Source organism: Pelophylax lessonae, assembly GCF_965119305.1.
Source record: "Pelophylax lessonae genome assembly, chromosome: 4".
Lineage (NCBI taxonomy): Eukaryota > Metazoa > Chordata > Amphibia > Anura > Ranidae > Pelophylax > Pelophylax lessonae.
Window position 1 is genome coordinate 374,997,303 of NC_138771.1, and position 16,094 is coordinate 375,013,396.

General features: G+C 47.9%; 1 protein-coding gene across 2 annotated transcripts in view; it reads left to right on the plus strand.

Moving 5' to 3' along the window:
• Window positions 1-16,094, plus strand: part of WWC1 (WW and C2 domain containing 1) — a 274,697-nt gene that overhangs the window by 121,472 nt on the left and 137,131 nt on the right. For both annotated transcript variants that reach the window (XM_082254253.1, XM_082254254.1), the window contains exon 2: window positions 15,503-15,612. In XM_082254253.1, coding sequence (XP_082110379.1) covers window positions 15,503-15,612 — 110 coding nt within the window. The remainder of the gene's footprint in view (window positions 1-15,502; window positions 15,613-16,094) is intronic.

Consider the following 16,094-nt stretch of genomic DNA (forward strand, 5'->3'; position numbering starts at 1 on the left):
AGCGACTCATGTCGCTCCGACTTAGAAAATAGTTTCTGTACTACTTCGGGGCGACATCGAAGCAACTTGCATTGACTTCCATTATGTGAAGTCCGTGCAAGTCGCACCGAAGTCGCGGTGCACTCGACTTCACAGGTCGCCCCCGAAGTCGGATCGCCATAGAGTGAACCGACAGTCATGGAATGTTAACCTCCTGCCGACTGCTCACAGTAAATATACTGCAAGTGGGCTTCAGATACAGGTTAGCCAACGTACATGTATGTTGCCAGCTTGCTTCGGGGTTTGGGGCGCACATGCACGAGGCCCCTACCGATCTGTGCTGTGATTGGACACAGCACGAGTTTGGCACCAGATTTCAGCCAATGATTTTGTATAAAACCTGCTGTGTCCACTCACACACAGAGGTCTGTGTTTACAAACTCTGTGTATAGTGAACAGAGATCTGGCTGTTTCTTCTCCCTGAAAAGTAGGGAGAAAAAACAGCTAGATCAGAAAGTAAAACCAGAACAGGTTACACTTGTTAGGAACACAGTTAAACCCTTGTTTTCCCCTAGATGTTAACCCCTTCCCAGCCAGTGTCAATAATAAAGTGTCAGAGTACAGTATTATCACTGTATTAGTGTCACTACCAATATCAATGTCAGTGACCCCCCCCCAGCCAGTGTATGTTGGCACCAGATTGCCCGTCTCCCTATCACAGTCCTACTAGAAGTCGCTGATCACCACCATTACCGTATAGTGTCTATAGCTGCATAAACTCTAGTATACAGTATATACCATAGTTTCTCTTTAGTTCCTTGAAGGACACAGCTCCTAAATTTCATAACGATTGGGTTAAACTGCCCCCCTACAGGAGAAGGACACTAGGCAGTCCTAGGGGGTATACTCCCTCTCCCTGCTATAGGTACTCAGCTTTTTTCTTCCTAGTGAGGAGTAAGGTCCTAGTTCCTTTCTGGGATCCCTGGTCCTGACTCCTGGCAAATGTTTTTTCTTCTGTTTTTTTTTTTTTCCTGTGAGATCTACAATCAACTGGCAGACTGGGCGATGGGTTGGATAATCTAGATCCAGTGGTCACCCCAATCTGGCCAGCTAGCACGTGCAGACCTCAGCTCCGCGCTAGGTCGGCCGCGACATAGCCCCAATGTATGGGGGCTGGCCTGTGAGTTAAACGCCTCGCGAGGTCGCATAAGACTGGGTCTCGGCCTAAGTTGCAAGGTTCCTCCTGGCTGACAGCTCCCCCATTTAGATGGAGAGGTTCTGCCTGGACCGGTGCCCGCCTGGTTCCTGGTATGGTGAGTAGCTGTCTCCCCTGGAGGGATTTGCCGTGGACGTGGGCCCCTTCTTGAGGACGGTCGGAAACCCGGGTTCCACTCCTTCCCATCAGGCACCCCCCCTTTCATCTGCCCCCTATCCTACCCCCTCCTCCACTTATACTGGGGCTGTGTGTGTGGTCTGATCCACCTCCTGGAGTGGGGGCAGGGTGCTGTGCTGACCATGGGGGGGGGTTCTCCGTCGGCGACCGCATGAACGGCTGTTCGGGGGGAGGTTGTACCTGATGGGGGCTCATGCCAGGGCTCCCCCGTCCTGCCTGGGTCTGTCCTTGAGGCCTAGGGATCCCTCCTGGGTCCTTGGGAGCCTTGTGGTGCCGTGATGGGCCGCCATTTTGCTGTAGCCTGTGTTTCTTTCATCCCTCAGGGTTGACTGACAAGGGCTTGAAGCCTTGAAGGGCCTCTTCTGGAGGATCCAAACTAACCTGGTCTTTCAATCTGAGAACGGGCTTCTGAAGACCCGCGGACAAGGCTCCCTCAGTATGAAGGTGAGCCCTCACCCGTATCAGGGGTGGGGAGGCGTTTTTTCGCTGGTTTCCAGACCCATGGACTTCCCTGGTATAAGACAAGTGGGTCCATGAAGTCGTTTGATCCGGCCACAAGATCAAGTTTTACTCTTGTCCCTCGAAAAGGTTCTTTCCTTCCAACTAGCGCCTGTCCTCGGACTGTTTACAGGGTCTGTTTGGGGCTGTACAAGACCAGTTAGTTCAAGGGGTGATTGTCCCGGTTCCGACATTGGAACGTTTTCAGGGTTTTTACTCAAACCTGTTTTCAGTTCCCAGGAAGTAAGGCAAGGTGCGCCAATCCTGAACCTCAAGGCGCTAAACTGCCTTGTGCGGGTGCAGAAGTTCAGGATGGAGTCTATTTGCACAGTGGTGGCATCCCTGCATCAGGGGGATTTTCTTGCCTCTATCAACATCAAGAAAGCTTACCTTCACATTCCTGTATGTGCCGGTCACCAGTGCTTCCTCCACTTTACTGTGGGATAGGAGCATTATCAGTTTGTGGCGTTACCCTTTGGTCTTGCCTCTGCTCCTCGGGTCTTCACAAAAGTGTTCATGGTACTGGGCTACTTGGACAACCTCCTTCTGCGAGCGGAGTCCCCTACTGCTCTGGTGGAAAACCTGGAAATCACCATACGGACTCTGAGGGAGTTTGGCTGGATTCAGAATTTTCAGAAGTCTGCTCTGATTCCGTCCACAAAGCTGAACTATCTGGGTCTGTCTGTGGATTCGGCCTTCGCCAGAGTGCTCCTTCCTCTGGACAAACTCCAGAAATTTCTGTCTGCAATTCGTCTCCTGCTATCCAGTAGATGGTCATCCCTCTGGACTTGCATCCGGGTGCTCGGCCTGATGGTGTCTAACTTCGGGTTCCGTTTGCACAGTTCCAGAGGTCCCTGCAAAATGAGATTCTGGCCAAATGGGACAAAACTCCGCAGCCTCTGGAAAATCAGATCCGGCTTAGCCGGGAAACAAAGGAGTCCTTGAGTGGCTTCGTTATCCGGCGCTTCGGCTGGGCAAACCCTTCCTACCCTTGTATTGGACAGTGGTCACCACGGATGCCAGCCTGTCCAGCTGGAGAGGCATCCTTGGCAAAAATTCTGCTGGGGAGAGCTGGACATTGGAAGAGTCCAGACTACCGATCAATGTCTTGGAACTCCGAGCGATCAGACTGTGCCTGGACCATTGGACAGATCATCTTCAGGGATGTCCAGTGCACATTCAATCGGACAATGCCACGGCCGTGGCTTATGTAAATCACCAAGGGGACACAGTGTTCTGGTGGCTCGGGAGGTAGCCAGCATTCTAAGGTGGGCAGAAAGGTTTGTTCCAGCCCTCTCTGCCGTATACATTCCGAGGGTGGAAAACTTGCGTATGGATTAGAATAAAGCAAATACCACAGCGCAAACCAGTGAAGTAAATGTGTTCTATATATTCACTTTAAATATGTCCCTTATAATCAAAACTCAATCGGTGGATAAAAACTCATGTGCATAGTGTTTCTATTAAAAAAGACAAAAAGAAAAAAATTCTCCAAAAAGATATGTGAGAAAAAACAAATTGACAAGCTTGTGTCCAGTGAAAAATCTATGCACAAATCTAAAATTCTACGCAAAAAACATTAAATGTCCAAAATATATAAGACAAGCATGTATCCAGTGACAAATCCGTGCACATGTATCCAGTACACAAATCCTAATTTTAAGTAATTTGTGCCAATCCGTGACTTATAGACTGCAATATATTGTGTTCCACACCCCAAAAGTGAATCCACTTACCAGACGATGTGGACCCACTAGCAGTACTGCACGTGGGTCTATAATGCTTAATCTGGTAAGTATTGGCACTTCCTGCAGTTCCCCAATGATCGTCACTCAGGACAAGGAAGATATTGGCACTTTCTGTAGTTCCCCAATGGTCGTCACTCAGGACAAGGAAGACAGAGAAATCCAATAGTGTAATACATTCAAATTTAATTAAAGGATAAAACGGAATAACCCTTACAAAGCATCAGGCATATGTTCGCATATTCAAAATCCTTTTCGCCAGGCAGATGATGTAAAGGGTAAAGTTAGTGTCTTGTGAGAACGCTGTGGTGTGCGCACTTCCGTTTGCGTTCCATTCGGACCAGAAGTGACGTTACTGACAGACGGAAATTGCGTCAACTTGTTTCGCCCCTTCCAGAGGCCGCTATCACAGACAGAAATCTCTGGCTTTTCAGTACGTTCTTATAAAGGCTCATGGTCACATGATCTACCACTCATTTCCTGTTGGGTGTACATGGCTTTGCCAGCACCCAAAAGGCTACATTTCCTTTAGCAGTCTACTTCCTGGGGATATACACTGCCTGAGGATATTAAAACAAAACATCTCTTTTATTTTTATTTTGTTTAATTTTTATTTTATTTGTTATTTTTATTTTTTATTATTTTTATTTTTTTCTCATATATCTTTTTGGAGATTTTTTTTTTCTTTTTTAATAGAAACACTATGCACATGAGTTTCGATTATAAGGGACATATATAGAGTGGATATATAGTACACATTTACTTCACTGGTTTGCGCTTTCGGTATTTGCTTTATTCTAATCTAGTCACATGGTGATGAACAGCAGCACCAGTTTGGCAGTAGATACATAGCGCAGGTTCGTCCTTTATTTTTTCTAGCGGGCGGATTACCTCAGTCGGCAGGCGTTGGACCAAGGGGAGTGGTCTCTTCATCCGGAGTTGTTTCATCAGTTGTGTCTCTAGTGGGGCATTACCGAGGTGAATCTGTTGGTGTCTCGGGTCAACAGGTGCAGAGGTTTGTGGCTCGGTCAAGGAATCCTCTGGCAGAAGCCACAGACATGGCCCCGTGGGTCAGGATCGTCTGATTTACGCCTTCCCTCCTCTCAAGCTTCTGCCAAGACTTCTATGCAGGCTCGAGGCAGAAGGGATTCCGGTCCTCTTAGTGGCTCCAGACTGGCCTCCCTGGGCTTGGTATGTGGATCTGGTATGGCTGATTGCTAACGTTCCTTGGAAGCTTCCTGTTAGAAAGGATCTGCTGTCCCAAGGACCAATATTCCATCAGCTTGTCTGTTGAATGCCAGGTGCTGATAGATAGAGGTTTATCTATCAGTCAGTGATTCCAATGCTGTTAAAAGCTAGGAAAATCTACTTCTAGGAAGATCTGCCACCTTACATGGAAGACATACTGTACATTGCATGGTGTGAGTCTCTTGGGGTTCATGCTTGCGGTTTCTTGGTGGCTCGGATTTTGATCTTCCTTCAGCAGGAGGTTGAACAGAAATTGGCCTTGAGTACCATCAAGGACCAAGTGTTGGCTTTGGTGGTCTTCTTCCAACTACCTTTGGCCACACACTCCCTGGTGCGTACCTTTTTGCAGGGTGTCCGACATTTGGTTCCTCCAGTGCAGTCCCTGTTGCCGCCTTGGAACCTCAATTTGTGCTTCCGGTGCTCCAGAAGCCTCCTTTTAAGAATCTTTGGGAGATTCCCTTGCTAACGCTGTCTCAGAAGGTGGCATTTTTGCTGGCTATCACCTCTGCGCGCAGGGTGTCGGAATTGGTGGCGTTATCTTGTTGTTCACCTTACTTGGTGATTCACAGAGATAAGGTGGTTCTTTGCCCCTGTCTGTCGTTCCTCCCAAAGGTTGTCTCTGATTTTCATTTGAATAAAGACCTTGTGTTGCCTTCCCTATTCCCCAGGCCAAAACATCCAAAGAAAATTGCTTTGCATGCCTTGTATGTGGTCCAGGCGATTCGGTGTACCTGGCAGCGTCTTTTAGGAAGTCAGACTCCCGATTTGTGCTCACGTATGGGCCTCGGAAAGGGTTGTCCACTTCCTCTTCACCCATCTCCAGATGTATCAGACAGATGGTGATTCAGGCCTATTCTATCAAGGGTCAGGTTCTTCCTTTCCCTGTGAAGGCGTACTCTACTCGGGCGCTCAGTGCCTCCTGGGCCTTTCCTTAATCAGGCGTCAGTGACGCAGGTTTCCTAGGCGGCCACCTGGTTATCGGTGCACGCTTTCACAAAGTTCTATAAAGTGGATGTTTTGGCATCTGCGGATGCTTCTTTTGGCTGCAAGGTTTTGCAGGCTGCTGTTCAGAGGACTTGATCCTCTTTGAGGGTGTATTGTTTTTTTCAGGTGGGCGCCAGTTGTTTTGGTTGAGCTTCTGTTGCCTGTTGGCTACTGTTTAGCCTGGGGAATTTTTGCTGTTCCCACCCCTCACCCCTCACTGCTTTGGGATGTCCCAATGGTTATGAAGATCAGGAACTGTGTCCATCAGTGAACAAAAGAGAACATGGGATTTTTGACTTACCATAAAATCCATCTCTTTGATGTTCATTGACGGACACCGCACCCACCCCGCTGTGGAGTTGTAATTCTTCTGACACTGCTTGAAACAAAACTGAGTACCTATAGCAGGGAGAGGGAGTATACCCCCTGGGACTGCCCATAGGAGTAGCCAGATTCTTTTTCTGCCTAGTGTCCTACTCCTGTAGGGGGCAGTATAACCCAATAGTTATGAAGATCAGGAGCTTTGTCCGTCAATGAACATCAGAGAAATGGATTTTATGGTAAGTCAAAAATCCAGTTTTTTTTTTTTTTTTTTAGACACTAGAACTTTTACACAAACTAATCAATAGACACTGATTGGGTTTCTTTTTTCTTTTTTATTAAAGGCCTGTAGCACAATACGCTTTGGCCTAAATTGATATAGAAATTAATTTTTTTTTATGTTTTTTTATTGGTTATGTTTTATAACAGAAAATAGAAAACATTTTTTCTCTTACGTCCTCCGACAGTCGCCGCCTCTTCATATTCGTCACATATGGGGTATTAGACTTTGCTCCGAAGGAGTAGCTAGGCAACAGAATATGTTAACAATAAAGCTTTAACATATCCCACCCTCAAGGGGTGGTCCCCTCAGTCAATACCCTCCTACTTCCTGCAACCATATCTCAGTTTTAATGTCTAGCTTGTCAGGAGTGGCTGGCTCTCTCTGTGCTGGGACTTTTTGTCCCAGACTCTTTCTTCTTTTTGATATTTTGTTTGAGTTTTCTCTCTACCTTTACTTAGCTGTTATTTTTGTCAGCATTAGTTAGTTCTTCGGACGAAGAGGATCATGCGGACTGGGTCTCGGGCTGATCCCCCTGGTCGCAGGTCGTGGGTCAGTGGCTTCCCAGTCTGCCATCGAGCGTTCAGCCAGGTAACGCTCCTGGCACAGTGAACGACCCATCCCTGTTCGGTGCAGGGATGATTGGTGAGGTGGCTACCTCACCGGACGCTGTGCGGTTTCTGAACCGCCATTGTGTGCGTCTTGAATTGCGACTCTCCCTGCCTCATGTGCAGCGGCTTGTTCGCCTGTGCGGGTTCCCCACGCCATGTGAGGTAAGTGTATCTATGTGGGGACCTGTCTGTCTGGGGGGGGTCTCAGTCTGGGACTGTGTAACCTGCCTTTAATCACACTGCTTGTCTCCCTATCTCTCGGCTGCATGCTGTGGGCTGCAAGGGGGGGGGGGAGCTGTATGACACTGAGTATGTCAGGCTGGGCAGTGTGAGGAGCTGTGTGCTGTGGGGCATGTTTTTAATGGCATGTTGGGGCATATACAGCGATCGCTGCGGCGATCTAACATGTATCCATATAATGGGATAATATTGTGTGTGATTTTATGCACTGTGGAGCGGCGATTTCGGCGCCAAACGACGCCATTTTACCGGCGCCCGCTCCGGCCGCATGGTTTACATGCACGGCGGCCATTTTCTTGTAGCCTCCATAGGCTTACATAGAGCGCCCTGGCAGCATCACTTCCTCTCTCCTGGAAGCACCGATCGAGGCAGCAGCAGCAGCGGAGTCTCCTCAGGTTTTATCCTTCTATTCCTGTGTTCCATTGCCTGTATTCAGTCTGTATATTCCCTGTGGGGGTCTCATTGTGCCTGAGTGTGGTGCAGTGGGCTGCGCTTGCCGCGCTTGCTGTAAGGGGGCAGTTAACCCTTGGTTGTCTGGCATACAGGGGCAATGGATTCTCAGGAGGGCAAGTTTCCCACAGTATTGGTGGAAAGCCAGGGGACCGCTGTTTCCCCCCCAGGGGGGGATTTAGCCACTATTGTGGCTGGCCTTGCTGCACAGGTGCAAATGCTGGTGGCTGCTCAATCTACTAAACGGCCCAGAGTTGCTCTGTCCTCTGATTCTGAGGGTGAAGGTGATGGGGCTGTTCTGGCGGGGACCCCCCTATCGGGGTCCCGCTCCTCTCTTGATCTAGTGGGGTCTGAGGTAGAGGCTGAAGTTGAGGGGGTTGATAATTCTCCCCCTGGCTCGCCTGAAGAGCTTGCAATCATGGATGAGTTGATTGCTTCCATTAAGCAGACGCTACGTTTGCAGGACGAGGTGTGTCCCCCAGCTGCCTTGGCGGCTTATGGGACGCAGCGAAAACGCAGGACGCCGCAGGTTTTTCCCTGCAATGCTGATTTTCAGCGCGCTGTTAAGGACCAATGGCGCGATTTGCGCAAGCCTTTTGCGGTACCAAGTAAATTTAAGCTGCGTTATCCTTTCTCGCCTGCCACTGATGAACGGTGGTGTGTGCCTCCGCCAGTGGATCATGCTATTGCGGTTTTGAACAAAGCCACTGCGATCCCTGCAGAGGGATCCCCTGTTTTCCGTGATGCCACGGATAGGAGACTGGAGTCTCTTGCCCGTCATACTTATTCTGTTACGGGTTCTATGCTTAAGGCTCTGTTTGCTTCTCTCATGGCGGCCCAGGCGATCGCAAGTTGGACGCAGATGCTTAGGCGCGTCCTAGTGGCCGATTCGGCCTCGGCGGCGACCCTGGATATGGTGGATCAGATCCACCAGGGTGTCATGTATCTGTGTGATGCGGACCTGGACCTGATTCCGTTGGCCGCGCGTGTGCACAGCGTGGCGGTGTTGTCTCGCCGCCTGGTTTGGTTGAAATGTTGGTCGGTGGACCAATCTTCACGTAAAACCTTAGCCAATCTGCCTTATGATGGGTCTCGCCTTTTTGGGGAGTCCCTGGATGTGTTGATTAAGGGGATTACCGGGGGTAAGAGCACTCTCTTGCCCCATTTCCCCAAGGCTAAGGGGGCTTCTGGGAAGAAGCATGCTCATTTTCGGCCCCCTCAGGGGTCCTTTCGTGCCTTTTGGCCGCACTACAAGGGCAAACCGTGCAAGGGCCAAGGCTCTCAGAAGAAGCCCTGGTCTGGGAAACAGAAGTCCGGTCAATCCGGACCTGCGGCCCATAACAGTTCGGCCTGAAGGGGCGCCCTCACCCAGTTTTGGGGTGGGGGGACGCTTGCTCGGTTTTCTTCAGCCCTGGTTGGCCCGTGTGAGGGACAGATGGGTTCTGGAAATCGTTCGATCTGGTTACAAGATCGAGTTTCTCTCTCGGCCGGAGAGCAGATTTTTTCCCTCAAATCTTCAACTGTCTCCAGAGCGCCTGCGGGATCTGCACCTGGCGGTGCGAGACCTGAGGGCTCAGGGAGTGGTGGTTCCGGTGCCTCATCGGGACAGATTTCGGGGGTTTTATTCCAATCTGTTCACCGTGCCCAGGAAGGAGGGCAAGGTTCGTCCGATTCTGGACTTGAAAGCTCTGAACCGCTCTGTGCGAGTTCGCAAGTTCCGCATGGAATCCCTGCGCTCGGTGGTGGCTGCCCTGGTTCCGGGGGAATTCATGGCCTCCATCGATTTGAAGGATGCGTACCTTCACATCCCCATATTCGAGGGTCATCAGAAGTACCTTCGATTTGCCATTGCGGAGGATCACTACCAGTTTGTGGCGTTGCCCTTTGGGCTCGCCTCGGCTCCGCGGGTCTTCACCAAGGTGCTTGCACCGGTTCTGGCATTATTGAGAGCCCAGGGCATTTCTGTCCTGGGGTATCTGGACGACATTCTGGTTCGGTCTGCGACCAGACAGGGTCTGGAGAAGGACCTGTCTGTCACAATGCAAACTCTGCAGGAGTTCGGTTGGACGATAAATGTTCCAAAGTCGACACTGAGTCCGTCGGTTCGTCTCCCCTATCTGGGAATGATACTGGACTCGGTGCAGGCGAAGGTCTTCCTGCCGGAAGACAAACTCAGGACTCTTCAGGAGGAAGTCAGGTCCCTCAGGGACGTTCCACACTCGTCTCTGCGGACGGGTATGAGATGTCTGGGATTGATGGTCTCGGCCTTCGAGGCGATTCCTTTCGCGCAGTTTCACACGCGGGGTCTCCAAGCGGAGATCCTGTCCAGGTGGGACGGGCGACCTCAATCTCTGGATCTTCAGATCTCGATGAGTCATCGCACCAGGGAAAACCTTCTGTGGTGGCTCCAGTCCCCGTTGGTGTCCGGGGGCAAGTCGTTTCGTCCGATCTCGTGGACGATAATCACCACGGATGCCAGCCTGTCGGGCTGGGGTGGTGTTCTGGGCGTTCTGTCCGCCCAGGGGACCTGGTCGGAGGGGGAGTCTTCCCTTCCGATCAACATTCTGGAATTGCGTGCGATAAGGCTCTGTCTTCATCGCTGGACGGACCGGCTGCAGGGCTGCCCGGTTCGGGTGCAGACGGACAATGCCACGGCGGTGGCCTACATCAACCACCAAGGGGGCACCAGGAGTGCCCGAGCGGCTCGAGAAGTGGCCGACATTCTGTCTTGGGCCGAGACTCATGTCCCGGCGATAACGGCGGTTCACATTCCGGGAGTGGAGAACTGGCAGGCGGACTATCTGAGTCGCCAGACCCTGGATCAGGGGGAATGGTCTCTCCACCCGGCTGTCTTCCAGATGTTGTGCGCGAAGTGGGGTCTTCCAGATGTGGACCTGTTCGCGTCTCGCCTCAACTACGAGGTGAAGAGGTTCGTGGCAAGGACGCGCGACCCTCGGGCAGACGCGTCGGACGCGTTAGTGGCCCCGTGGCATCAGTACAGGCTGATGTACGCGTTTCCACCGATTCAGTTGCTGTCCAGGTTCCTTCGCAGGTTGCACTCGGAACGCAGCACGGTGATTCTTGTGGCACCGGACTGGCCTCGCCGGTCCTGGTACGCAGACCTCGTGAATCTGGCGGTCGACGCTCCTTGGCGTCTGCCTCTTCGAGACGATCTACTGTCTCAAGGACCGATTTACCATCCTGCTTTACAGTCGCTGGCTTTGACGGCCTGGCTGTTGAGACCGAGGTCCTGAAGGAGAAGGGTCTCTCTCCAGAGGTCGTTCATACTTTGATCAACGCGAGGAAGTCTTCCTCGGGGAAGGTTTATTACCGTACTTGGAAGGCCTATTTTGCCTGGTGTGAGTCCAGGGGGTTTTCACCCCGCACGTACTCGGTTTCCCGTGTGCTGTCTTTCCTTCAGACGGGTGTCGATCAGCGTTTGGCGCTGGCTACGATTAAGGGTCAGGTGTCGGCGCTGGCCGTTCTGTTTCAACGTCCCGTGGCTTCCAACTCCTTGGTTGGCACTTTTATTCAGGGTGTGCGGCATCTGGTTCCTCCTAGGAGGGATCCTTTGCCCCCTTGGGACTTGAATCTAGTTCTATCTGTGTTACAACGTGCTCCTTTTGAACGTATCAGGGAGATCTCGTTGTCTATGTTGTCCAAAAAGGTCGCCTTTTTGGTGGCGATCACTTCGGCTCGCAGAGTGTCGGAACTGGCGGCTTTGTCCTGCAAGTCTCCGTACCTGGTTGTTCATTTGGATAAGGTGGTCTTGCGACCTAATCCTTCTTTTCTACCGAAACGAGTTTCGGAATTCCATCTTAACGAGGATATTGTTTTGCCTTCGTTGTGCACGAAGCCTAAACATCCGAAGGAGGTGAGATTGCACTCTCTGGATGTTGTTCGGGCGATAAGGGTTTACCTTAAATCGACTGAGTCTTTTCGTAAGACTGACTCCTTGTTTGTTCTTCCAGAGGGTCCTCGGAAGGGCATGGCGGCTTCCGCCTCTACCATTGCCAAATGGATCAGGCAGACCATTGAACAGGCCTATGCCTTGCAGGGGAAGGTTCCCCCTGTGCCTGTGAAGGCGCACTCTACTAGATCACTGAGTACGTCTTGGGCCTGCCGTCATGGGGCTTCTGTAGCCCAGGTGTGTAAGGCGGCGACTTGGTCGACCGTACACACTTTCACAAAATTCTACAAAGTAGATGTTCAGGCATCGGCGGATGCTTCCTTTGGCCGCAAGGTTCTTAGTGCGGCTGTTCCATAGGGTCCCTTGTTGGGGACTCCTGGCTGTTGGGATAGTTTTTTGTATCCCCTGGTTTTTTTGTCTTTTCCTGGGTTGTTGCTCCTGTTGAGCACTTATTTTGCTGTTGCCCAGCTGGTTTCCTTCCTTTGGTAAGGTTCCTTTCTTTGATGTGGAGACTGCGTTGCCTTTCGGCGCGGATGCGTTTCCCACCCCTCATGTTTGCACTGCTTTGGGACGTCCCCATATGTGACGAATATGAAGAGGCGGCGACTGTCGGAGGACGTAAGAGAAAACGGAATTTTTGTAAAATCTTACCTGTAAAATTCCTTTCTCTGAGTCCTCCGACAGTCGCCGCCCCCGCCCCTCTTTTGGGGTTTGAATGTATACTCTACTGCTATTCCACTAAAACTGAGATATGGTTGCAGGAAGTAGGAGGGTATTGACTGAGGGGACCACCCCTTGAGGGTGGGATATGTTAAAGCTTTATTGTTAACATATTCTGTTGCCTAGCTACTCCTTCGGAGCAAAGTCTAATACCCCATATGTGACGAATATGAAGAGGCGGCGACTGTCGGAGGACTCAGAGAAAGGAATTTTACAGGTAAGATTTTACAAAAATTCCGTTTTTTCCAAATTTTCGGTCCTTTTTGTTTATGTAATAAAAAACCTGTGGTGATCAAATAAAAAAACACCACGAAAGCTCTGTTTGTCTTAAAAAAACGATATAGGTGTTGCATGACCTAGCAATTGCCAGTTAAAATAGCGCAGTGCTGAATAGCAAAAAATGCCCTGGTCATGAAGGGGGTAAAACCTTCCAGAGGTCAAGTGGTTAACTATGTAGTCTGTATATGTCATTATTATTGGTATTCTTTGCCTACCATAAAATAGCAAAATAGTTATTATAAGTTTGTTTGCATAAGACGTCTGTTAAATGAAATTGTGGAACAAGGAGCTGTTCTGAGAATATCAAGTACTTGAGAGCTATAATTAAACAGTATGTGTGTATCTTAAACATAACACACTCCATTTTAGGTGCTCAGCATGAGCAGTTTCCAAAATGTGGAAAATGTTCAAACTTTTAAATACTTTTTTTTATTGTATCCGTAGATGTATATAACTTTATAGTGGAAACAAGTCAGGATTTCTTTCATGGGGACCTTTAAACGTATTCTCTTTGGGAAGCTAGGTACTACTCCTACTTACTATATTTAGTGTAACTAAAGGCAACTTTTTTTTTTTTTTTGGTTTTGGATAGAGTGAAGAGGTTTTATTGCTGTCTGTACCCCTGTTGGGAGATTCACCCCTCTCTGTTCTGTTTACCATTTTCATCGAAAGTGGAAGTAAAAGAAAATCCCACATTTTTGGGTTGACACCAGAACGGTAATACTGGGGAAATCATCAATAGGGACACTAGTTCTGATGACTGTGGTAACACACTGGGATTTTCTCACTTTGGAGGGATTTCCTCTCACTTCCCGTTTTGGCAATGGGACAGGAAGTGAAGGGAAATCACTCCGATTGGACACAGATGGCAAAAAAAAAAAAGGTTTTGTCTTTACAGTAGTTACAATTTAAAGGACATTTTTTTTTTTTTTTTGGGATCGATTTGCTAAACGTTACCACATGCGTTAAGGGTATCTGTTGCTCATTTGCATAAATTATCACATGCTTTAAAAAAAGTCAAATTCATAAAATATATATATATATATATATAATGAATTTGCGGTAAATAAAGGGAAAAAAAGGCAAAACAAACGTACGGTAAGCTGTTAAGCCCATTTCACAAATGAAACAGGAACTAAAAAGAGGAGCGGTATATATCACCACCCTTTTGGTGGCAGTAACCAGTGCGGTATTTCCTGTAAGAGTGATTTAGAGTTGAGATAGAGAGTTGGAGGAGGAGGAGGGTTGTGGTGATGGCTCCGTGACATTTTGCGGAGAGGACCATGCTGGATGACTTTACAAGAGGATAAGTCTCTACAGAAGTTGACCAAGGAGCTGATTCTGATGTTGCAGTTTAATCCTGTTAGGCTGCAGTTTAACAACAATTATTAAACACATTTAAACAAATGGCAAAGTACACTTAATTAAAAATCAAATGCAATAAAAAGGTCTAATTAATTATTATTTGTTTTTAGTTCTTTTAACAATTGCAGCAGCGTGACATGTAAGAAATATACAATCAAAAAAATGGACACAGCAGTTATGTGTATGATCCTTGAAATAAACAATTTACACACGTTCAAAAAGGGGCACTCTGTTACCCCTGGACACACACAAAAATAGACAATATTCTTCCCCGGGAAACACACAAAATTGGGCATTATAACACCCTCCACACACCCACACAATTGGGCGCGCCTTCCTACAAAGGACATCCACACAAATGGGCACTTATTATTGCTCCTTAGGAAATACCAACAAAAATGGTGCACTATACCAACCAAGGAGGTCTGCATACATGTTCCTCATAAATAGAACCACTAAAACAGGACACTCAGAGAGGGGCCTAATTTCAGCCACAGAGAGCCTTATTCAACCCACAGAGGACCCACAAAGAGGGGCCTATTGTAACCCACAGAACACCCACAAAGAGCCTAATTCAACAAACACTGACACGTCCTTATGGAAGTTACCTTAAACGATCCTTAACCACCGACACCTATGATAAATAGTAATCAAAAAATACTGCATTTGTTATTTAGCACTAAATTGTTAGTGAATTGAACTTTTACAACTGATTTACTGCATGCACTATTTTACCTCATTTTATTTGCCGTTATTTAACTCTTAGTGAATCGACCCCTTTGCTCCTGTGCCCTAACGTAGCGATTCCACCCTCCCCTCCTTCACGGATGATTGTCATTTGTTTACATCTATTGGGGAAAGGCTCTCCTGGCCCCCATGTGTTTTTCACGTGTTTTTTATGCAATTACAAAAATGCACAATGCTGCGTTTGAAAAAAATAAAAAAACAGTCCCCTCACCTAACGCATTTGTGGAACCTTCATAGATGTGAATGTGAGCCATAGGAACTCATGTTAAATGGACTGTAGTTGGAACCTTCATAGATGTGAATGTGAGCCTTAGGAACTCCATGTTAAATGGACTGTAGTGTGTTTCTGCAAATCTGCAGTCGCACTGCAAAACACATAGGCGTTTTAACGCATAACCTAGCCTTAGCAGCCTCTGCGGTGGCAGATAGCGTGTTCTCAAGTAGCCTGAGAAGTACAATGTAGCAACAGAACAAATCCTTAAGTAAAATGTATACTTTTTTTTTATTAATTTTAAGTTTTTTGTTTTTTTCTGGTCTATAGTTTGCATAGAAAATAAAATAATTTATGAGGGACAATATCACCAAAAGAAAGCTTTGCCTCCCAAAAAAAAACAAAATATGTTTTACTTTATCTTCAGTAATGACAGATGTATTAAAATATTTCTGTACATATATTTTAGTACAAATAGTACTGCCTATCTGTGGTAGTTAATTACTTATTTTGTTTTCCAGATATACAAAACCATTAACTTTTGCTGACTGTATCGGTGATGAGTTGCCACTTGGTTGGGAAGAAGCCTATGATGCTCAAGTTGGTGTATTCTACATTGACCATAACAGTCGTAAGTTTTTGTGTATTATTCAGAATACTGTATATTAGTGTGCCCATTACCTAAACGAGTATTGCACAATGTGAATGATAATGTAAATGAATGTTAATAAGTAAACCTTTTGCTTCAGAGGCAGATATTCCAACAGTGTATGCACTGCACAGTGCATTCTGCTCCCTGATTGAGCAAAGCTTTTCCTAATCAGGGAGCAGTGTAAGCTGGCTCTTAAAGAGCAGGGCCGGGAAGCCGGCCGCGGCGTCCTTAACAACCGACGAATCATCAGCTGTCAATGGGTTTCCCGTTTCAGCTGAATAATAATGAAAAAAAAAAAAAAGTGCTGGTTAAAAAATAAAGAAAAAAATATAGGTCTGGTATTGATTTTAACCACTTTACCACTAGAGCATTTTGCTGTCTTACGTCTGGGCCACTTTTTGCGATTCGGCACTGTGCGACTTTAACTGACAATTGCGCGGTCATGCGACGCTTTACCCAAA